The 24,265-nt window shown below is 39.6% G+C and overlaps 1 protein-coding gene across 1 annotated transcript in view; it reads left to right on the plus strand.

Moving 5' to 3' along the window:
* The window catches only part of ak5 (adenylate kinase 5), a 102,982-nt gene that overhangs the window by 58,035 nt on the left and 20,682 nt on the right, over window positions 1-24,265 (plus strand). The window contains exons 9-11 of the mRNA XM_040015506.1: window positions 8,785-8,830; window positions 10,420-10,464; window positions 21,155-21,318. Of these exons, the coding sequence (XP_039871440.1) occupies window positions 8,785-8,830; window positions 10,420-10,464; window positions 21,155-21,318 (255 nt within the window). The remainder of the gene's footprint in view (window positions 1-8,784; window positions 8,831-10,419; window positions 10,465-21,154; window positions 21,319-24,265) is intronic.

Here is a 24,265-nt window from a genome sequence, read left to right on the forward strand (position 1 = left end):
GACAACACAACAAAGGACAACAGAAGACTGAGATAATACATACAAGAGGTAATGAGGGCAGAGGAAACAGGTGGGGAACACAACTGAAGACAAATGACATAATGCAGGGAGGAAATTAATCTCAACACGACACACAGAACAGCTACCAAAATAAAATAAGGACGACACAACTAAACATGGAAAAGAGATTAACTTTACACAGGGAGGACAGCAGAAAGAGACCATCTGTACAGAAATGTTAGAGCAATTTTTTTCTATTTCAAAACAACAACAGCAAAAATTCCCAGCACTGAAATATTTTCCTATCTATTAGAGCTGCTTTTCACCTTAGAGTGGTCGGACAGACAAAAGCATGGCAACGGCGTGGTTGCTTAGATAAAATGTGCATTGTTTTAATTGATAGGTGAGAGGTGGTGCACACACTGCTGACCCATGTTGTATGCAAAGCAGTCCCAAACTCTGAGTGTGGCACATTTGTTTACAGTGGATATAACGAACGGCTGAGGCCTGGAAACGGCCTCAACCGGTGCATCCAGACAGATCAGCTGCAGATAACATCCTAGCTAGTGGCTGTACTGCCACAGCTCGGCCTTATGTAATGGGTTGTAATGAGCAATAACTGCATCATCTAAGGTCTCGCATCATCTTTCTTTTCTGTAGTATCTGCACAGCATAACCCTGAACTTGCAGAGAGACACAGCATCTGCTCACATGAATCGGAGGAGAATGCAAGAATGCAAGAATTTCCTTTCAGGGGATTTTTAGAAATGTAGTCAGTGACATTAAATGGGTACTGTCCAGAAAAAGAAAATTTTTTGATCGTAACATGTTGGAAAATCTGCTTTGAAAAGTTTGAAGCTTACAGCCGACGTAGTCAGCTTGGAGGAAACAGTTACAGTTTCAAGAGCCAAAAAATGAAAACACAAAACATTTCAACTTACTCAGCAGCCTTAACCACAAAGTCTCCACTGTTCATCTGCATATTTGCTATGTTGCAAACACAGCTATCTCCAGGTTAGAGATGTCTTGACAGACTTTCATATTTAGCAATGTATTGATTTTTTTCCTATCTATTATAGTTTTAGCTGATAAAGGCCAAAAACATTTAAAAGAATAGACTTGACATGCACAAATATGGAATATCGTGTACTGAAGCAACATGGTTCATTATACAATAGGACCCGCCTTTTAAATTGGTAACCTCTTGCAGACGTGTGCATCGTTACAACGATCAAAACTTTTCAGCTTGTTGCAAATGAGAAAAGTTTGACAAGAGCACTACTAATTTAAAAAGAGCATTAGATGTTTTTTTCACCTCAGTTGTTAATTACACAACAAAAGTAACAAGAACACTTCTAACATGATCTAACGGAGCTCGATCCCTGCAGGGAACTAGAGGAGATTACTGCGGTGACTGTTGGTTTCTTTAAAGGTGAAATGTGTTTAATGGCGTCTTTTGCTTTCATCATTATTATGCGCAGGACAATCATTCCTCAGTCGATGTGATCGTATCTGTTAATCAACATGACAGTTCAGTATTGTGGTCCTGTGGTTTGAAAAGCTGAGATGACAGCCACAGTTTAATTAGATTATACAGATGACTCATGAAGAGAGTCTCATGTGAGGGAATTGGTTTTAGAAATGAAGATGGATGGAGAGGCATCCTCTGCTGCTGCTAACAAAGTCATCATCCTGTTTTGTCTGAGGGATTTTGAGCCCCACTGGTGGGGTCGCATCTAGACGTGATGATGTCAGCCCGGATGCCACTTTGGAAGCGGCAGAGCAGGCTGTACTGGGTCAATAAACATCGGCGGTAAACTCCAGCTTCCAGTCAGGAGTTTCCAGTGTTCTCCTCTACACAGCGATTTGCTGCGGAGGCAACATTAAGAATGGGGATGGTATGTGAATAGATAGGCTGTTAAGAGAGCAGGCACCATGGTGGGCATGGAATTTGCACAAATTTGCAATAAACCGTTGTCCATCACAGGCAACAACCAGCATCCCCAGCACGGTGTATCATTAACAGACTGCAGCTGCTGTCCTGCACCACTGAGATACTGAGGAGATCTTTTGTCCTCTGGACCATATAGCCCACATCACAGAAAGGGAAAGGAGACAGAGACAATGACTTGTTGCCATGACTTTCTACAAACCAGCACCAAGTCTCTTGATGCTGGTTGCAGTAGCAATTTTTTCTTAATCTGGTTTTGTGTAAAATCTTATGACAGTTTCTATATAGATATTGCTCCATAGAGGAACATTTCTCTATCTGTATGATCTATATCTATCCAGATGATGATCTATATGATTGCTTCTTGTACTATTTGTCTGTATGGTAGCAACCCTTCAGACTACCTGCACCTTAACTTACCTCACCTAGTAAGCATTGCACACATCCTCTAACAGGGACAGGTCTTGTTAGTGATAAACTTAGACTGTCACTTCAATATTGTAGTTTCTCACTTTTTTGTTTGGTTTCATCCATCTACCTACCTACGTATCTATCCATCTATCAGCATGTCTGTCTGCCATCATGTAAAAAAAGAGTACCCCATAATTCAGTTGCTTGTTGCTCCACCTTTAGTATTATTAACTCAAAGTAATCATTTCCTGTGTAACTATCAGTTTCTCACATGGTTGTGGAAGAGTGTTGACCCACTCTTCTTTACAATGTTGCTTCAGTTTGTTGAGGTTTGAGAGCATTTATTTATGCACAGCTCTCTTAAGGTCCTGCTTCACCATTTCAGTTAACTGGACCATTGCAAAACCTTATTTTTGCTGTGCTTGGAATCATTGTCCTGTTGCACTTTCCCTAAACTTTAGCCAGGCTTTATCTGTCAGACAGATGGCTCAGAATGCTCTGACTCTAGAATACTTTGGTATACAGAAGAGTTCATGGTGGACTCAGTGACTCCAAGGTGCACAAAATAAGCCCAAATCATCATCCCTTCACGACCTTGCTGGACAGTTAGTATTACGTATTTGCCGTTATGCTTTGTTTAGTTATCTTCACAAATAGAATGTTCCATCCGGAGGGCATTGTTCCAGAGGTCTTGTGGTTTGTTTGGTGGTTTGTACAAAGTTTGTGCAACTTTGTGAACCTAAGCCATGCTTCCATGTTCATTTTAGAAAAGAGAGGCCTTCTCCTTGAAACTCTTCCAAACAAGCCATAATTGTTCAGTTTTTTTTTTCCAAAGTATTCTCGAGCATTGCACAGTCTGACCAAACCGCTTTCACAGAGCTGCTCACACAGGCTGGCAATTTGGCTAGCAGCATCCAGTTGCTTCTTATACTCTTCTTATACCCTGTGGAATCAGCAATGCTGTACTGTGAAAACTTTATTACATGACTGTATCTATTCATTTCTTAACTTTCCACGTGTGGCATCAATAGATCAAAATATAAATTTGTCCCCGACTTTGTTTCATGACCAAATCTCGTGACCAGCCTCTGCTGTACTTTGTCATGACATAAAGTAGGGCTGTGCGATATGACCAAAATCTCATATCCCGATATAAGAATTCTATCATCCCGATAACGATATAAATCACAAAAATGTAACATTTTCTGTAAATTCTGTGAATCTCGGGCAGCTCGACTTGCGGGAAGTCTTTCCAGCTGGAGTTGAGTGTTTTAACCGATGCATGAAACGAGACATTTTTAGACATAAGTTGTAAAGGCCGCCGTTTTCTTTGTGAGTATTTATTACACAGCGTGCTGCGGGGAAAAGCCTGTTCTAACGTTTGAGTCTAAGGTTTATTTTTTAGCACCTGGCGGCTCTTTTTTAATTCTCATCCGTAAATAATCTGCTCTTTCACGTGACTCAGTTTATTTTCAAAAGTCTCAACAGGATCTTGAGCTTTATTGTGAAAGGTTTGTGTGGAACATAAACAAGCGGACACGCGATGGTGTTACCGTGGTTGTTGCTAACGACAACGCATAAAAACAGGCGCTTGTCCGTCCATAGTGTGGTTATATAAAATATAAGAGAAAGAGAGAACTTTAAGAAATTAATATAGCCACTACAGCGACCATCAAAACGATGAAAAAATATTGCCGTAAACAGTTTATTTTGCGACACCACGAAACAAACGATAGCGTAAAATGAAACCATAGATGTTTTTATATCGTCATCCAATATATATCGTTATATGAACAGCCCTAGCGTAAAGTATAATTTACAGACATATTTTATGTACAAATTATAAAAGGTTGTTGCTGAGGGACACCATGAATTTTCCATACGTCCCACACTCAGATGGATGTTTTATATTAGTTTTTGCCTCATTTATAGTTATCTAAGAAAAAGCCAGATGCCTTTCCAACATCGGTTGACAGTTATATTTGGTAGTGCACAGTGAAGATTCTCATAGAGCTGCTCATACAGACACAAGCTTTAGGTTTTGAGATGTTTGTGTAGGAGTATGTGTTTGTGACATCTAGCAATAACATACAGTCTTCACATCATGAGAATTTAAAAAAAAATGTTGTCTTGTTGTTGTTGGTGGATTTTACAGCGGCTCGTGTGTGGTTACCTGCATGTTTCATCTCTGTCACGTGGACTCAATGCTCGCTGTGCATGTGTTTCTCTCTGAGTCATCAGACCAGTTGGTGTACCCACATGCCAAGCTGGCTTGTCGTTGGCACCCAGCACTCCCCCACAATGACGGCATTTATTTAACACGAACAGTGCTCTCCTTCACTTTACGTCACATCTCTGCTCTTCTCCAATTTCAGCTTCACATTGACCTCGCCGCAAAAAGCCAAACGTATAAATCATAACCAGGCGACAGAGCAATGTGAAGTCAAGAACCAGTAATAGATGGAAACATAAAGAGAAGTCATCCTTCCTTTAGTCAGCAGTCTGCAGTTGATGTTTAGCTGCTTTCTGATGTGTTTCCTGGCAGGCAGCCCGATCTCTCTACGACTCTCCGCACTGCAAACTGCTCCATAAAACACAAGAACAACTCATCTTACTTTACTTCTCTAAGAACTGAACAATACAGTATGTTTCACATGAAATCCAGGTAACAACTGAGACTTTAGCAGTTCACCTTAGGGTGTAAGAAATGAAAGAAAGCTTTGCTGTTAATAACCAAACCAAATAATGTTTTCATAGACTGAAAAAAGCTTGTTGTGTTCTAATAAACTTTAGGTACACCAAGTTATAAAGAATTAAATATAAAGAAGTTAAAGTTAAATCAAATTGACTGACGTGTATTTATCCAAAAGGCACAATTTTGTATGTATAACATGCAACTATTTTAGCTTTTATCAGTACTTTAAAATCATTGCTGAAAAATACAAAAAATTCAGGCTAAGGTCTGGTTTAGGTTTAAAACCAATCTGCTGGGTTTAGGGGAAAAAAATCACGGTTTCAGTTAAAATTACTAATTTGATAATGTGTGGATGCTTTCGTCACACTGCCAAAGTTAGGGAATGATTTACACAATTTTAAATGCAAAAACACTGATTGCTGTTTAGACACAGAAAACAAGCAGCATCCACCCTCACTGTGTTCTTATTTGGATTTGTGGCTCTAACTAAAGGTGTGTGCTAAAGGCGTATGGTTACTAAAGGTCATTTGTTTGAAAGGACAGTCTCTAATTACATCTGACTGACTTATAAACCACTTGTATTTTTGTGTTGTAGGATGATGATCTCATGCAGATATTTGAACCTGTGTGTTTGATTACGGTTCAGTAACATTTTTGACTAAGGATCTGTGATACACCTGTTAGACAAGTTATTTGCTGGCTAACAGAGAGTTCACACAGTATTTAGGTTCACTTTCAATGTTTTTCTCTCAAATGTGAGGTTGGAGGCTCAGTTTTCTCACATGCCTTTTGGTGGGAACTGAAGAAAAGTATGGAGGTGATTAAGCATATAATGTATTGTTTAGACTAGAGACAATTGTCTTTTTTTTAAATGTGTTGAGTCAAGACTTGAATAGTTTCTACTGCCAACAAAACACTAGTGAGGAGCTCATGTTTGTTTTTTTCTTTACACTCCTACAAGCAGGTGCTTGACTGACTTACAGTTTTCTGTGTCCTTTTGAAATTATTCATTTGAATTTCTTCATCTCAACCTGTAGTAATTGCTGATAATATTTAATGAACTAATGAACATTTATTTAAATAGCACTTTTCACATACATAAAAGTCACAAAGGGCTGAACAACAGTTACAACACAATATCAAAAGTGACCCATGTTAAAACAGAGTAAAAATAATTAAAAACATAGATAAAAAAAAAAAGAATGCAAGCAGAAGGAAAAGGGTTTTTTTAAGACTCCAAAGACTCAGCTGATCCGAGCTGGAATGGTAGACTGATCTGGTGCCTTAGTGCTAGGCTCTTCCTTAGCTTTAGTCTTATACAAGGGATAACCAAAAGACCTTAGACAGTGGGCAACAATGCGTTTCACAAGAAGCTGAGATAAGTAGTCCGGAGCATGTCCATTTACTGCTCTGCATGATGCAAGTGTGAGAATTTAACAATGAATTCCAAAATCAACTGGGAGCCAATGTAAAGAGAATAAAATCAGTCTTATGCAAGCTTGCTTGCTGAAGTGTGTAGGAGTCTGGCACCAGCATTTTGTATCGCTTAGAAGTGTGACAGAGATGATTTGTCTAAGCCAGTATAAAAGGCATTACAATAACTCAGGTGTAATCATACTAACGCATGAGCATTTTTCTCCAGTTCAGGGGAGAAGACTACAGCTCACAACCGAAAATGGCCTCAGTTTTGTCACAGTTTAAAACAAGGCAATTATTGGAGAGCCAATCACTAATCCGGGATGAACAATCAGGGTGGACAGTCTATCCAGCTGGTGGGACATGACCAGCTGAATGTCATCAGCATGGAAATGATAAGAAATGCCAGAAAAAGACTGAATGATGAAAGAGAACAACAGGGGACCCAGGAATGAACCTTGTGGAACCCAAAGGTTAAACAAGCAGTGTATCAGGAGAAGTTTCTCACCCTAGAAGAAGAAGTCCTTTCAGATAAATAGGAGGAAAATCAGTCTAGTGCTGATCCAGCCAAAACTTTTAGCCTATTAAGTAAAATATTGTGGTCAACGGTATCAAAGGCCGCACTGAGGTCAAGCAAAATGAGCACAGAACAATTTCCTGCATCAGATCCCATTACAAGATGATCACAGAGACTGAAAAGAGCAGTTTCAGTGGAGTGTCAGCCCCTCTAACAGTCCCAAAATAATGACTCAGACTGTATGTATGAATAATGACCTCAGTGTATCTCCATTCCTTATACTTTCAAATTAATGTCTAAAAGGGTCCCTGCTCTTATACCAGAAGTATCACACCTGCGATACTGTCACCTGTGTTCGAGTATTCATTTTATCCATTTTTCTCATCACCTATTCAGGTCTTAATGTTCCTGTCTGCTTCTGCTTTCATCGGACTGTTAAATCATAAGAATTAAACACATTATAATGGTAGCACTTGAGTAATTAGTAAGTAATGCATGCCAGAGTGATCCAGATGGCTGAAGCTGAGGAGCATAGTAATGAAAAGGAAAATCTGCACAAATGACACTTGGGATTTTTAACAGGCTGAAGCAGTTTGCATCCACTTAAAGTGACAAAGTTTTTTAGCCAGCTTTAGAGCTCAATTTGCCGTGAGGTCGTTGCTCTGCCATCACAGTTTACTGAGAGACATTTCCTCAAGGCTAGCACCATGTGATTGCTCTGTAGGGACACTCAGCCCAATCTCTTTTTCAAATACATACTTTATCTCTTCTAAAAGATGGTTTACAGTCTGTCTGAGCTACAGTGTTGCAAATCAAATATGTTTATACCCAATCTGAACAGCCAATAAAACATCCTGGGTACCTGTTTAAAATAGGGGAAAACAGTCTATACTTTCAGGCAACATCTCTATGTTGTTGCTCATGAACAGCGCCAATAGTTGTACAACAAAAAAAAATGGGAAAGCACAAACCTTGAGACCTCGCTCTCCCTCACAGTGCTTTCAATCATGCCACAAAATTGGTGTTAACATCAGGTTGTCAGTTTCAGGAAGTTGCTGAACAGTCAAACACAGACACCCCTAATAGGACATCAGAAATATGTCGAGGTAGGAGTGATTTCCAGAATCACCATCTGACAAGCAGTTCACACAAAGAAGAAGAAGAAGAAGAAGAAGCCTTTTTCTGTGTTCTTTTGTCGAATGCTGTGGGCATGACCAGCGGTATATGGACAACCTGTGTTTTTGGCCTTGCTTCTACAGGATTCAATCTTTCAGCATGACAATTCCATTGTGTACAAACCTGGAGCTATTAACAAGTTGTTTTTGAGCATGATGTCTGGCCTTCACGCAGCCCTCACCTCAGACTAACCCATTACCTTTGAGGTGAACTACCAGAGAAACTTTGGCAGCCAATATCGCACCAATTCTCCTGCGGTTGATCGAAAGTAACCTTGTGCAGGCAGGGCCAAAAACCTGAAACCAGAAGTCTGGATGATTGTAGTAGCTTGTTTAATGCTATCCAAGTCTCACAGCTGTGGAAATTCACTATCCTCTTTCAAATGTGCTTATTAAAACTCATTATTTGATGGAATTTTCTAAACTACTTCTCACCTTCTTAGATTGTTTTTGAAAGTAGCTATTACTATTAATTATGGGTGTATCTGTTTATAAACAAATACACTGGGGCATATGTGGAAAGCATGTGGAGCTGCACAAACACAGTATTTGAAAGATATTTTGGAAAAATATGAACATAAATAAAACCTAAAGACCTTTATTTCTCACTTTCTTCCAGGTTGAAGAGGAGGAAGAAATCGGATACGCCGAAGGAAACACAGAAAGTGAGTTGAGGAAATAACTGCTATTTGATTTTCAGTTTAAAAAGGAGCAAAGTAACACTCTTCCTACTTTTCCACCATAGTCCCTTTTGCCTTCTTTCATAAAGCCAGCAGTCGACTCAGTCTAGCATTTCATCACAAAATGTTTCATCTCAGTAAATGCCAAGTGTCATGTAACCATTTTTCACCACAATGAACCGCTCCCTGCAGCCGTGTGTGTGTGTGTGTGTGTCAGCACTGTTCTGCATCAACAGTATTGATTGTGTAATACGAGGGGAGGCTCATCTGTTGATTCACTGTCGCCACTTAGACCTGATGTTTATCTCGTTATCCAACAGTACAAACTATTTTCATTATTATGTTACTGGTATGATTCTCGCTACCAACCCAGCCATGGGGAAACCGTGCGCCAGTGTACTCATGATAAATGAGGAGGGTTGCGTCAGGAAGGGAATCTTTGCCAAATCAAGCATGCAGCTCATCAGGAATGTGACTTCTGTAACGGATCATTCGGGCACTGGGTTAAGGACGACCACCCCCTGTGCTGTTTTCAAACAGGGTGGAACTGCTGGCCAAAGGCAAAGGGGGGGCCTTTTCAGATACAGCAAGAGGAAAGGACAGGAAGGAATAAGAGGAGGTTGAGAATAGGAACTTTATATTTAGTGACTGATGTAGTACATGGAGACTTGCAGAGGGTTAGTGAGAGAAGAAGATGCTAGGGACAGGATGGAGGCAGATGTGCCTGTGCCAAATGAAAGAAGAAGATTTTTGCTACCACTTGATATTTTCTATTTGGATTTAACAGTTTTTTCCAGTGATTCAGCCACAAGAGTTATAACTATTAGTGAGCTGTGCCTCCACGGAGCATGAATTTACCAGAATGATGTCATTGCAATTGCCAAAATCATACAGTTGATAAACTGTGCAAAAGCAGTGTGTCGGAGCACACCTGTATTTACTGCGTGATAAAGTTAGAAGGTTACAGCTTCTGTTTCATGTAAACAAACTGCCGCTGTTTACAAAATGTTTTTCCTTGGAAAACTAAACAGGAAATATTAAAACGCACAAGTCAAAGGCTTATCGCTTTAGCTCTGTGCACAAGTATTGCTCACAAAACCTTTCCTACTTAGCATCCGGGGTAATGCATGGGGAAACTGCAAATATATGCTTACTTAAAATTCTGTGGTAGGGTGTAACAACAGAACACACACCATCAGCCAATCACAAAAGGAGGAAAAACACAGGAGACGAATCGGCCACACACAAAGGGAGTCTCACCCCGATTGCACATGCTCGATTCCTCTGCTCGTGAATTAGTCCCCTTAGGGGATGAACAGACAACAGGAGAGAGATGTCGTCAGCTAAATAAACTGTGCCATTACATGTTTTGTTATTACTGCGGCTGTATTGCATGTTTTATATTTATGGACACCTTTAATTAAGCCTAAAAATAAAAAAAAAAAAGGTGTTGAGGTTTACTTGTGATGATCAAGGTCAGGTTAGGAGGACAGAAAATGGGCCTTAGAGACACAAGTATATGGGTGTGTGGTTCTGAACCACATGTTAAACTGTGATTTTCTTCCCTCTGACAGGTTATTCTACAGAACAGAAGAAACCAAAGGTCATCTTCATGATGGGTAAGAGCTGACAACATGGGCACGCACGGTGATAGTGAGCAACTGCTGATTGTTCATCAAGCTGCTAGTTAATAATTTACACTCTCTCTCTCTCTCTCTCTCTCTCTCTCACTCACACACACACACACACACACACACACACACACACACACACACACACACAAACAAGTCAGACTAGGGAGGAATGACAGATATCTTCATCTTACTTGTGTCTGTCAGTAGAAAACAACCCATTTAAACTGATGCATGTCTACAGTACTTAGAGTTCAACAGCGGTTTGACATTTAGCAATTTATTAGGCACACATAGCCTAAATAAGTCCTCCTTTCAGAGAAATTATGATGACGGAAAGCACGAAGTCTAACGTTACTGATTTGCATATAATTGCACTCTTGGGGCCATTTTCTCAGATGGTGAGAAGACCCAGATCCAGGACTGACAGGCAGGTTTAAATAATGAAAAGCAGGCATTAACTGGCTCCAGAAAGCACATGAAATACAAAAAAGGGGAAAAAAACAAACAAACCAAGAATCTAAAGGGGCACGAGAAGCCCGGAAAGGGAGATGCTGACACGCTGGAAACAAACAGGGGGGAAAGAAAAGTGAACAAGATTAGATATGTTTGAAGAATGACACATATTTGGAAACAATCAGGAAATAAGAAGGACGACAAAGAGAAGTTAAAACACAGGAGACAGACAACGGGATGAATTACCAAAATAACACTGCAAAAAAAACATGATGTAGCAGGTTCGTCTATTTTGCTGAAATTGTTTTTTGTGTGGTGTTAATTACCCTCTGCGCCCTGTACGCTCTGGTGACCCACCACCAAACCGGTCATGCTAAATGATTTTACAGGCAGCATAACGTTGTCCATGCCTTCATCATCTTACAATTTAAAGTGTTTTAAGGCCCGTGTTGTTGTGATTTGGTGCTATGGAAGCATTTTTTATTGTGCCGGACTCCGTGTGCTGTTCATCTGCTCTCTGCAGCATTACATGGATTTCATTTTTAAAAAGTAGTGCATGCATTATTTTTCTTTTCTACTATTTTATTTTCCATGATAGACTAGATCTAAGAGAAGTTTATATCATTTTGTCACCAAACAGAATAATTATCTGTACAAATTGGTTAAAATTAACTAGGTTAAGCTTGTCAAATGTAGGGATTCACTGTTTTTCTTTTTTAATCTGGTTTATAACCACGAGGTATATAAACCCAATATTATCCGTGTCAAAGACAATATATCTGATGGATGCTGTTAACCATGTTGTTAATCAATTAACGGATTCAGTTAATGTTAATACAAGTAAAAACGATCACATTAATCAGTGGAAATGGTGCTTATAAGTTGCCAATCTCCTCCATGTGGAACAACCAATATCTTTGTCAGTATTTTTTTATTAACTTGAATCTGCATTGTGACTCTAAAGGCAGCTCTCAGATCAATCTCGTGTGCAAATATATACACCATCTAAGTAATATTTGTCACAAAATAGAAAAATGCATCACTGCTGCTTCCAATTTGTGCTCAGTGTTACTTCCAGCCCCTAGAGGAAGAGGTTTTCAGTTTTTTGTGATCAATTAGTATGCCATGACAGTACAGTGAGGCACTGTGGCTCAGTCTGCTAATTGAAGACACGACAGACGTGCAGGTTAATTAGAGATCTGGGACATACAGACCCTCCATTAACCACCGTCAACCCTGCTACCGTGGAAAAACACTAAAGATACGGTCACCAAAAGGTTATTTAATCAGTAGTCTGAGTGTGTATGTGTGTGCGCGCTCTCTATCACACCCATATATCAGTGCTAAAATCCCTTTTCATGGACTCTCAGGACAAATCCAGACTGATCTGAATTAACACCAGTTTGTCGGAGGATTTGAAAAACAGACGCTGAGCCAGACCAAAAGCTTTTTCACAGCAGCAGCAGATAATTGGAGGAAAATGTCACCCACAAATGCAACAACTGTCACCTACACTCAGATGTGTCTCCCGAACAAATTTTATACCGTATAATGAGAGGTCAGCCAATCAAGATAACATTTAGGATTTCACTCCATTTATAACAATCTGCGACTGTGCTGTCAGGAAAATAAAATAGAAAGTCGAATTTATTAAAACAGAAGTTAACGTATTTAAAAACAGAATAAAAAGGGAAAATTTGAAAACTGAGTAATTGGGTTTTTTGTTTGTTTTTTTGTATTTTTGCCATTTTAATTTGATGCCAGCAGCACATCTCAAACAAAAGCTGGAGTAGGAACAGCAAAAGACTAAATAGGTTAATAAGTAACATTATTGCAGATGAAATGAGCATCCGTCATTACTCTGTGACAGACTGCATGGACACACTATAAAGCCAGTAAGACGTCAGGGATATCAATCTATCCAGTTAGAAAACAGAAACGACTGCCTGTCTTGGTGCAAGTCAACATGATAACAAGGCAACCCCCAAAAAGTGAATGGTTTTGCAGATCAGTGTCAACAGGACATTGCACTGTGATTGATTGTGATGCCCTTATGACTGATTTTTCTCTAGTTTTCCTTTATGATCATTGTCACTTCTTGGATGTGACTGTTGAGACAGTGGATGGTATCCTGGAGGATCTTTTCACAGACGCAGATCAGCGGATCAGTGAGCTCCTGAGAGCTCACATAATTCAATTATGTTATATTTTTAGTACCAAATCACAGTCTTTAGCTGTGAGGTAACAATCAAACGGCCCTCTTTGAGCAAGCACTTGGCGACAGTGCTTGCTAACAGGAAGAAACCTCAGGGAGGGGTCGGGGGCAGAGGAGAGTCTGTGGCACTATTTGGCAGCTTCCCTTGCACCAATGCTTGACATCCCAGAGCTGGTCTGTATACTTCATGTCTACAGAACTTGAGGGACAGTCAATGGCGTCTATGCCTTGATCATCTAAAGAGGAGCACACTAGCAAAAAGAAGAGAAAAACCATCTGATGTGCTATAAACACAGTTCAGAAGCATCTGTCACAAATTCGTGAAGGCATCATTAATGCTGAACGATATATACAGTTTTTAGTTTACTGCCATCCAGACAGTGTCTGTTTTGCATCCTTCTTATTTCTATTATTTGCTTCTCTTTATTAGCACATTGCTGAACCACATTCTGCAAGTATTTCACAGCATTGGCCCTTACAGAAGCCTATGACATGTCGCACACCGTCCACAGTTGGTGCATTTTGAAACAAAAGCTATCACAATGGAAGCCTCGAACTGTTGAGCAGCTGAAATCATTTATTTAGTAGTGTGAAAGACACACTCACAGGAGCTGAAGTCCTCAGTTCCCAGATAGACAGATACTGAACTATGTATTAAATTCAGTTTAACAGCATAGACATCTTAAAAGAAGAGGTGATGCAGCACACTGAGAAATCGACTAATTTCCCCGTTTTCATGATCATCACAAGGATAAGTTCAAAATGAGCACATGTTTTTTATAAGAAAGAAAAACATCTTTGAAATGCTGTTTTTTTTTTTAGGTCTAGATTTCATTTTTAAAGAATTCTAGAATTTAAATCATTTGCAAATCACTGCCTTCTGTTTATATTTACATTTTACACAGCCTCACAACTTTCTTCTGGCTGGCAGCTGTTGAATAAAACCTTCACTGTTCTTGTCTGATCTCTCTCATATCTTTTACCACCCACTGTTCTGCCGGCAGGTTGCTCATAGTGTTGTGTCAAGCAAAGTAGCAGGAGCTCTGTGAACCCTTATGAATATGAGCACGTCATGTATGTATGAAAGGCAGCTGACATGTTTCATTTTTTGTTTGTTTTTTACTTTATTTTTTTTAAAAAGAACACGCTGATATGAAAATAAAACAGCACTGTCTGCGAGGGAAATCGTCCATCAACCTTTCCAGGAGACTTTTCTGCAATATAGGAACTCCGATTTATTTTTCCAGTTGTTTCTGGACCACATCAGTAAGATGTGGGCTGGAAAAATGAGCTGAAAAATGCTGAATTACTCTGTAAGCATCAGAGCATCAGTACAAGTGATCACTTTCATTTGTTAGATTCATTGTTACTTACTGTGGGTTTGAAAGCCTCGTCTTTATTCCTCTCTCAGTTCATGGAAATTTAAAGCTTACTTCATTGTGGAGAGTGATGTCAGTGTTGCAGCAGGTTCCAGTTCATGGCAGGCTTGAGCCTTAGTGACAGGGTGACAGTTTGGGTCTTCTTCCACACCTTGGCAGAATAACGTTGTTGGAACTGATCCCTGAATCTGCAGTTTTTTTAGAAGCGGCTCTGCTGAGTTGGACAATTGTAATCTCCTTGCAATTAGTTCCTCTAATTTGCAACTGCAAACAGTTGCCAAATGAAAAGAAATTCAGTGCAATCATTGGGAAACCACCATCACCACCAAACACCATCCTATTTTTTATCTAGTGTGACTGGCAGTCAGTGAGTTAATAAACTATATAAATAAAAATAAAGTATATTTTCATAAAACCACTAAGCCTTTTAACAAACTGCTCTTTGTTGAGAGGGTTAGGGGCATTCAATTAATTAACCTAAACGGAAAACCATCAAGCTTAAGATGCTTATATGACTTTAAAATGGTCTATAATGTGTTTTTTTAATTATGTTCTGTCATTAAATGCTGCTACAGTCATGGATGCTCATATTTAACATGGTCAAATCATGCAAAGCTACCACAGAGAAGAGAAGAAGAAAATCATAGAGCTGCATATTACTTTAATTGGTCCCCATAATGTTTTGTCATTAATAATATTAACCGATTTATTCTGCTGTATTTTCAGCAGTTGTAGGTTTTTAAAGAGTGCTTTCAAACACCCAAGTTGTCCAGCACTTCCCTTCAAGAAACAACTGCAGGGACGAAAGGTTTTCTTTCCTGCCCCGTCAGATGTCATTCCAACTTTGAAAATACTGACTCAAGACTGCGTGACGCAGCTTGATGACTCCTCAGTTCTACATGAAAGTGTTGTAGCCTTTCACCATCCCCGTCTCCTCCTTTTATCATCCAGCTTCAATGAAGCTGCTGCTGCTTCAGGGGAGATACAGGTTATCTCTCAGACTTATTAGGGGCTAAAAAAAAGGCTATCTCCCTATTCTCAGAAATCATGATGACAGCACCAGAGTGTCTTTACAGTGAGCATATCAAGCTTTTCCTTAATTTCACTCACATTCTGTGCTGCAGTGTTGGATGCTCATTTGAAAATAGATAAAATCTTAAATATAGAGGTTAGTGTATGTACAGGTAAACCCATTGGGCCAAAAGCTAACAGTGCTGGGCGGTTTCTGTTTTTTTCCCATATGAAGTCACTTCAAGGGGCAGCCAAGTTTTCTTAAAGAGACGGTACACCAAAAGGGGGCAGAGGGAGTCGAGGAATAACAATATAGAGCTGGAAGTTAAGAAATTATGTGTAATTTAAGAAATAAGATGGGGGAAAATTGTAATTACACCAATTCCAATATCTGCCATTTGCTGGACATATTTATGCTTCACATCTCATGTTTCCTTTGTTCTAAATTAGTTATATAATAGTATAATACTAGTGTTATTAATTAGCTAAATTAGCTAAATATACAGTGCTGTGCATAAGTCTAGAGCCGCTCCACATTTCTTCATAATTTTCTTCCAAGGAGCCACAGTTTCTTAAAATCATTGAAGAAGTGAATCATCCTACCTAACTGAAGGGATGAACAAGTGCTGAAAAATTACAAAGATAACAGTTTGACAGGCATAAAATAGTATTTTTGCACCAACCAGGTGATTCCCAAAGAGCTTTTACCTGAAAACTTGGCATAACTCAGCACAGTGTGCCGTGGATCTTAAAAAAAAATAAATAAATAAAAATAATCGGAGGAAACTCGACAAGTCCAGGAAATAAGAACCGATGGCAGGCCTAAAAAGAACTGACAGCAGATTAACAGAATCTGAAAGTCATGTCCTTCAGATTTATTTTTAAAAGACACAGAACCTGAGAGATTTATCTGATCCTTAAGTTGATCCATCTACTGTTCACTGAAGCCTCAAAGATATGGTCTTGGTGGGAGCATGGCTTTCAAGAAGCCATTCTTAAGTGAAACAAAGAGAAAAGACTGAGATGTGTCAGGTGACACAAGAACTGGACTGAAAAATCAGTGGCAACAGGTGTGATGGAGTGATGATTCATTGGTTGAAGTGCTCATCAGTATGTACAGAGGAGGAGAGAGAGGTACAGCAGTGGGTGTCTACAGCCATCTGTAAAACAAGGTGGAGGCTCTGTCATGGTTTGGGGCTCCATTTCAGCCAGTGGCGTTGGTGATGTTATCAAAAGTGATGGAATTATGAATGTAGAAAAGCATTGTCAGATTTTGATCCAACATGCAATGTCATCTGTTAAGAGTCTGTGTGGAAAACATGGGTGTCCTTTTCTAAGAGTACACATCAGGTCAGGTTTGAACTTTTGGTCTTCTGTATAATTCGGCCTTTTGTTTATATTGATGCTAAACCTGTCCACCTGCACATGCTGCTAAGAATTAAACACTTGAGAAGCAATAAAAGGAGGCAGAATACAGCAAACAAAAAGATAAAAGTCATTAATGAAGGCACTTACATTTTGTTAATTAAAAGTCAGGAGAGGAGACTGTTTTTCCTCTTTGACAACAGGATTGAATAAAAACTATCATCAAACTTGGCCGACAGGTAAAAGAATCCAGTACATTTGGGTACAGATACACCTTCTGTAAGTTAGCAAAATCTCCAAGCTGCCTTCAAGTTTAATGTGGATTTGCCTCACCAACTGCCTTGCATTGGTAACTTGTGACTTAAAAATCATTCTTGTGACAAATGGTTCATCTGATCACCTGCCAAGTATTTTTGGAAGTGGGTCCCTTTAAAATACAAATTTTTCTTATATAGATGGTAAGAATCTGCCAGCTACATGCTACATACATCGCTGCACTGACTGCTCGCCAACTTTCAAAGCTCCTCAGTTTGCAGCTTGACTTTTTTCCTCTTTGGTGCTCTTTAAATTCTATAGATCATTCCTGTGATTGTCTGAAGTGAGCGCTAAGTTAGATGGTGAGACCCAATGATCTGTTACGAATATTTGAAAAAGTGCCTGGCTTTTTGGCGAACAATTTCTAAGAACTACTTTCCAGATGGTTCGGTGTAACAAACCATCTGCTGCATCGGGTTACCCATCCAAAAGTGTTCTGCAGAAGTGCTACAGGGGGGAGAAAAAGCAGTGAAATACTAATGTGAGCTTTTACTTAAGCCATTTTCCCTCCATTTCTATCTTTTTGTCTTATTCCACCATGCTCTCTGACTTCCATCTCTCTCTTTTTGTAATTTCCCCTCTCTGTGGAAAATTACCATTTGCCCTTGTAATCAGACTTGCATTTAAAAAGTGAAAAACCTGCTGGTAGTGTGTGATGCAACAGTGGTAATTTTGCACTTAGTGGGGCTGGCTGGAAACGAGTGTTATGGTGTTAGAGGATGCCATTAACAAGCAGAAACCACCCTGCTGAAGCTAATGAAGAAATTTCTAATGATATCTTTTTTTTTTCCCCCTTAAGGATTTACGGGCTTAATTAGAGAATCAGCTGATTAAACAGTCAGTCAGGTAATCAGCAAGGCACAGAAGATTAATTGATAACATACACTACCAGTCAAAAGTTTAGACACCTTCTCATTTAATGGTGTCTATTTTCATGGCATTGTAGATTCTCACTAAAGGCATCAGAACTATGAATGAACACTTATGGAATTATGTAGTAAACAAAAAAGTGTGAAATAACTCAAAACATGTTTTATATTTTAGATTCTTAAAAAATAGCCACCCTTTGTTTTGATTACCACTTTGCACCTCTTGGCATTCTCTCGATGAGCTTCATGAGGCCATCGCCTGAAATGGTTTTCCAACAGATGCTGAGCACTTGTTGAGCATCCCAAACCATCTCGACTGGGTTTAGGTCAGGTGACTGTGGAGGCCAGGCCATCTGGTGCAGCACTCCGTCACTCTCCTTCTTAGTCAAATAGCCCTTACAACATTCTTTGTGGTTTTTTGGCCCAAACAAATTTCTTCTCCTTGTTGCTTTTCCTCAGCTGTGGTTTCTTAGCAGCTGTTTGACCATAAAGGCCCGATTCGCGCAGTCTCCTCTGAACAGTTCATGTAGACACGTGTCTGCTACTGGAACTCTGTGTCGCATTTATCTGAGCTCTAATCTGAGGTGCTGTTAAATTGATTTCTGAGGCGGCTTGGATGAATTTATCCTCAGCAGCAGAGGTGACTCTTGGTCTTCCTTTCCTGGGGCGGTCCTCTTGTGAGCCAGTTTTGTCGTAGCGTTTGATGGTTTTTGCGACTGCAATTGGGGACACATTTAAAGTTTTGACAATTTTCCGGACTGACTGACCTCCAGTTCCTAAAGTAATAATGGAGATGTCATTTCTCTTACAACATCATGAAGCTCACTGAGAGAAGGCCAAGGTTTGCAGCACTTCCAACAAAGCAAAGAGTGGCTACTTTGAGGAATTATAATACATATTTTTTGAGTTATTTATTAATTTTTTATTTGCTACGTATTTCCATATATATTCCTTCATATATTTGATGTCTTCAGTATCTACAATGTAGTAAAAATAAAGAAAAACCACTAAATGAGAAGGTGTGTCCAAACGTTTGGCTGGTAGTGCATGTAATTTAACACATACAGAATATAAATTCCAGAGGATTGTGTTGGTTTGTCATCTTTGCTCATTGTGAAACACAATGTGTAGATTTTTGTCGAATGATTAAAATGATGCAAGAACATTTTTCATTCTCAGTAATCATCACCAGATAACAGATAAATCATGTCAACATTTTGAGGAAAAAATCTGCACTCCCAGTCCATTTTTCATGTAAACTGATAAAGTTTCTTAACATTACCTATTAATGCTTTAAGGAAACATTATTTAGCAGGGCTGTATCTGTCTTGTTTTGTGCTCATCGTTTTCATCTCTGTCTGCTTCCATCTCTGTCTCTCTAATTTATTCCATCTGTCACTTTGGCTCTTACCGCGGACGCCGCTGTGACAGTGCTGTTCACACATGGTAGGATGGTTTGGGCATCTCAAATCTCAGCCTCTACCAAACTGAGCGTTAGCAGAGAAACCAGAAGCAGAATTCAAACATGCCAAAGCTGCAAATTCATTCTTTACTCATGTTTTTTTTTTTTTATGTTTCTGTTTAGGTTTAGATTATATGGATAAAAAAAAAAAGTGTGAATCTTTATGATTCTCCTGTGTTCTATCAAATCCACACCACATTATGTTATCACACTCATTTCCTGCTGCCCATTTTTAGTGCTGGAATATATCTGAGGACATTTTCATTTATGCAAGCTGTTTGCACCCTAAAAGCATGGAAATGTTTAACATGGCTGCAGTGCACACTGTGACACCTACTGAGAAAATGAAGTTAAAGTAAGAAGGAAAGTAAAACACTTCCCAAAGCTGTGACCTTTAAACTGGGTTCATCTAGATGATGTTCTCAGTGATGAAACCGTCTTCACACTCAGACAGTTCACAGGGGTTTGACTTGCAAGACGAACTAACTAGAAGAGCCACTAACAAGCTTCCGAAGGATTTCTGGGTCATTATTTTACATCCTGGTGGAGGTGTCTGTGCAGCGTATGGAGCCTGGCTAAATAAACGAAGGCGGTGTTTATGTTCTGAATGAATCCCTAGCCCTTCCTCCTTGATTTCTTTAGGGAGCTCTCTGATTTCAGTCGTTCCCCACCGTGCGAGCCTCACCTCGCTCATATCTGTCCGTGCTCCGTAAGGAAATGGTGATGAGCGCACTTGTTTTTGAATTCAACTCGAGTTGAATAATGATGAATATGAAGCGCATCCTGAGTTTTATTACTAGGCTCAAGGCTAGCGCTGATAAATGACTGCTTCACACAGTTTCACGGCCACGTTATACAATTATACTTGCAACAACACCTGCGAGCATCACAGCAAGCTATCAAACACAGAAAGTGCCGGTATATATTCTGACCTTAAGAAGTGAAAGCAGCTAAATCGTAATTACTTAATGAAAGCTGGTTGGTTAGAAAAAAAAAGGTTTAATTCCCACTTTGATTTATCTTTCTCTGAATATGATGCTTTGTATGTTCATTCTGCCTTTTTAATCCCTCCACATTACTCTTTACTTTTTTAAAAGTATGCAGTGCTTTCCTTATTTACTCCTTGTGGAAAGTAATTGTTATATTACCTCTGCATCACTCTGCAAATTGCAAACTTATTTCTGCACAAACCCCTGTCTTAATGAGGACGGCATACAGATGATCTTTCTTTTATTATGCAGCTTAAATGTTATTGCGATGCTAACAGCAAAGTCAGTGAAAAACCACTCCTAGAAGACTTCACAGAAAAATGCAGAAACAATTTTACCTTCCATTTTCCTTCTTAATAAATGTAATTTAATTGATTTTTTTTTTATTTTTATCTGTTTTTTATCTGTTTCTCTTTGTTCTTTAACTGTACCTTCTTTCGGACACACACACACAAACACTCATCGTCCATTTCCTATCATCTCCCTCCTTTATATTCTTCTGTCATCTTTCAATTTCCTCCTCGTCATCCTCTTCTCACAGGAGGTTAGTCTCAGTGATCACTCGACCGTGACGATATGGCCTTATTTCCGCTTGTTTCTCTGTGTTTCTGTCTCAGGTGGTCCAGGCTCAGGTAAGGCTCTGCAGTGTGAGCGGATGGAGGAGAGGTTCGGCCTGCGTCGCGTCACGCTGGGTGACCTGCTCTGCAGCGAGCTGCAGTCTAACAACGATAGGGGGCGCTACCTGCGGGACGCACTCGAGAGAGGAGAACAGTTGCCTGAGGTCAGTGTGGCAGTCCAGAGTGAAACAAGCAAATAATGAGGGGATTACCGAAGCTCACAAAGCCTAGAATTATAAACTGATTTGACTTTACATTGTTTTCATTTGTAAAAATCACATTTTGCATTATTAGCACGATAAATACTCCATAACTGTTGTGTGATTGAAAAATTGGACATATAAAAAAAGGGATTAACCGTAACGGTTTAGGATGAGGGTAAAATTAGATTCAACTCATCTGCAGTGCAAGTAAAAGAAAGTATTTGTCCGCTTCCTGGATTCAAAACGTTTTGAATGCGATAACTCAAGATTAAGGTGACGTACGAGCTTTAAATTGATATCATAGGTGCATCTACTAACAGTCTTGGATGAGTTTGAACCTCAGTGCTCTTGACCTCACATGTGTGTTTGATAGAGGCTGAGGGGAAGCATGGGCGGTTGCCAGTATTTTTGCATAACTGTCACACTTACATTTTTCAGATCATCAAGCAGTTTTTAATATTAGACAAAAATAACCTGAGTAAATAGAAAAAGCAGTTTTTAAATGATGATTTTATTTATTCAGAAAGATTGAAAAAGTAATTTTGACTCACCTAAATAAACCTAATTGGTTGTGCCACCGTTGGCAGCAAAAACTGCAATCAGTTATTAACTGCCAATGCATCTTTCACATCAGTGTGGAGAAATTTTAGCCCACTTTTCTTTGGAGAATTGTTTCAATGTTTTCAACCAAAATCGTCCCGTTTAAGGTCGTGCAAAAGCATCGCAATTGGATTTGTCCTTACTTTGGCTAGGCCACTCCAGAAACTTGATTTTGTTTAATTTCTTTGAGTCATTCAGAGGTGGACTTATTGTGAATTTTCTCTTACTGCATAACCCAAGTGCGTTTGTGCTTCAGGCCGTGAACTGATGGTCAAACATTGTTCTTCAGGATTATCTGGTAGAGGACAGAATTCATGGTTTTATCAATTACAGCAAGTCGTCCTGAAGCAGCAAAGCAGCGACAGACAATCACACTGCCACCGTTATGTTTAAATGTTGGTGTGATGTTCCTTTTATGAAAAGTTCAATTGAAAAGTTCAGCTTTTGTCTGGTTAGTGTACAGAGTATTTCCCCAAAACTCTTGAGGATCGTCAAGATGTTTTTTGGAAAGTATGAAACAAGCCTTTCAGTTCTTTTTTTCCCCAGTCTCTTTATTATTGAATCATAAACTCTGACCTTAACTGAGAAAAGTAAGGCCTGCAGTTCTTAAGATGTTGTTTTTTGTTCTTTTCTGACCTCCTGGATGAGCCATTGATGGAGTAATTTTGGTAGGCTGGCCACACGTGGGAAGCTTCACCGCTGTTCCAAGCTTTCCCCATTTGTGGATAATGACTCTCGCTGTGGTTCACAGTCCCAAAGCCTTAGAAATGGCTTTATGAGGCAGGTTTGGATAGATTTTCTCCCTTAATAAATGAAATCATCACTTTGTCTAATATTGAAATTTGTTTGGTGAGCTAAAACATTTTAGAGTAACAAATATGGAACAAACTAAGAAATCAAGAAGAGGGCAAATATCCTTTCACTGCATTTTATAAACACGTCTGAGACAGCCAACGTATGATTGAAGGGCAGACAGGGAAAATGCACCAAAAGTGTTTTGTTGTTGTTTGTAGTGGGTCTGCTATGTTGCTCAGGGTTACATTTCAGAAAGGTTTAGTTTGAATTTCTGGCGTTAACAGCAGAGCTGAATCTGTGAGCATATGTACTAATACAGTAGTGTTTTCATGTCTGCCACACTTGAGACCTACATAAAATCTTGCCAAGCCCACCATGGACAACCCTGCCCTGTTTCCATTTATCTGGGTCTTCAGTCAAAGCTGAAATGCCCACACTCCCTCTCCACCTCATTCAGCTCTTCCAGCTTCCGGACTAAACTAGCTGAGAGGCATAATCTCCCCAGCATGTTCTGCGGATGCCCCAGTGTATCATCCCAGTTGGAGATGCTTGAAACACTTCAGCTAATAGGCATCCAGGAGTTGCCCTAATTAGATCCCCAAATCACCTCAACAGGCTCTTTTCAGTCCAGTAGAGTAGAGGCTGTACTAGTTGACTAAGCTCCTGGCATGATCTCTAAGGCTGAGCCCAGACATCCTTCTGAGAAAGCTCATTTCCACCTCTTGTGTTGTTGATCCTATTCTTTCGGTCACTATCCACAGCTTCTTGCCACAGGTGAGGGGAGGCGCATATAGTGAACAGCAAATGGACCGCTTTGCCTTCATGCCCAGCTCATTCTTTACCACAATAGACCAACAGAGCACCTCCATCACTGCAGACGTGGCACCAATCCGGCTGTTCACTCTTCTCCAATTTTAAACTAGCTAACGTTATAATGAGCAAATTAAATAAAGCAACACTGGCTTCAGATTGAGAAACAACAATGAGTCCAGTTGTTGACTTTTGTAACTGCCCCTCTATCTGTGATTTAAATGTCATTCTTTTATGTGCAGGGCTAAAGTGTCACAGGATGTGGAGCTTAAGAATGAGGACACAAGATGGTCCTGCATTTGTTTTTTGGTAATATATAAACAATAATTCAAAAATCACTTGGAGCAAAGCGTTACACATGACTAAACAGGGAGAAGACACACAGCAAAGATAGCAAAGGCTGTGACAAAGACTGACAGGAATATAAGACTATACCCAGACAGTTCATTAGGTAATGACCAACAAGAGGGTACCGAGACACAGACGAAGACTGTAAGGAAAATCAGAAACCAGAACTAACACAGGACCTTCAAAGTAAAAATAGGAAGTAACCAAAACATGAGTCCTAAGCACAGAGAGCTAATCTGAAGACAAAGAGAAATAAGCACAACAGAACAAATACACATAATAGAAACAGAGAGGAGGAAACATGAGGAGCAACAAACTCAAAACAGAACGCCTAAAAGTTAAACTAAACTTAACT

Source organism: Simochromis diagramma, unplaced genomic scaffold (genome assembly GCF_900408965.1).
Source record: "Simochromis diagramma unplaced genomic scaffold, fSimDia1.1 OVJJ01000205.1, whole genome shotgun sequence".
Lineage (NCBI taxonomy): Eukaryota > Metazoa > Chordata > Actinopteri > Cichliformes > Cichlidae > Simochromis > Simochromis diagramma.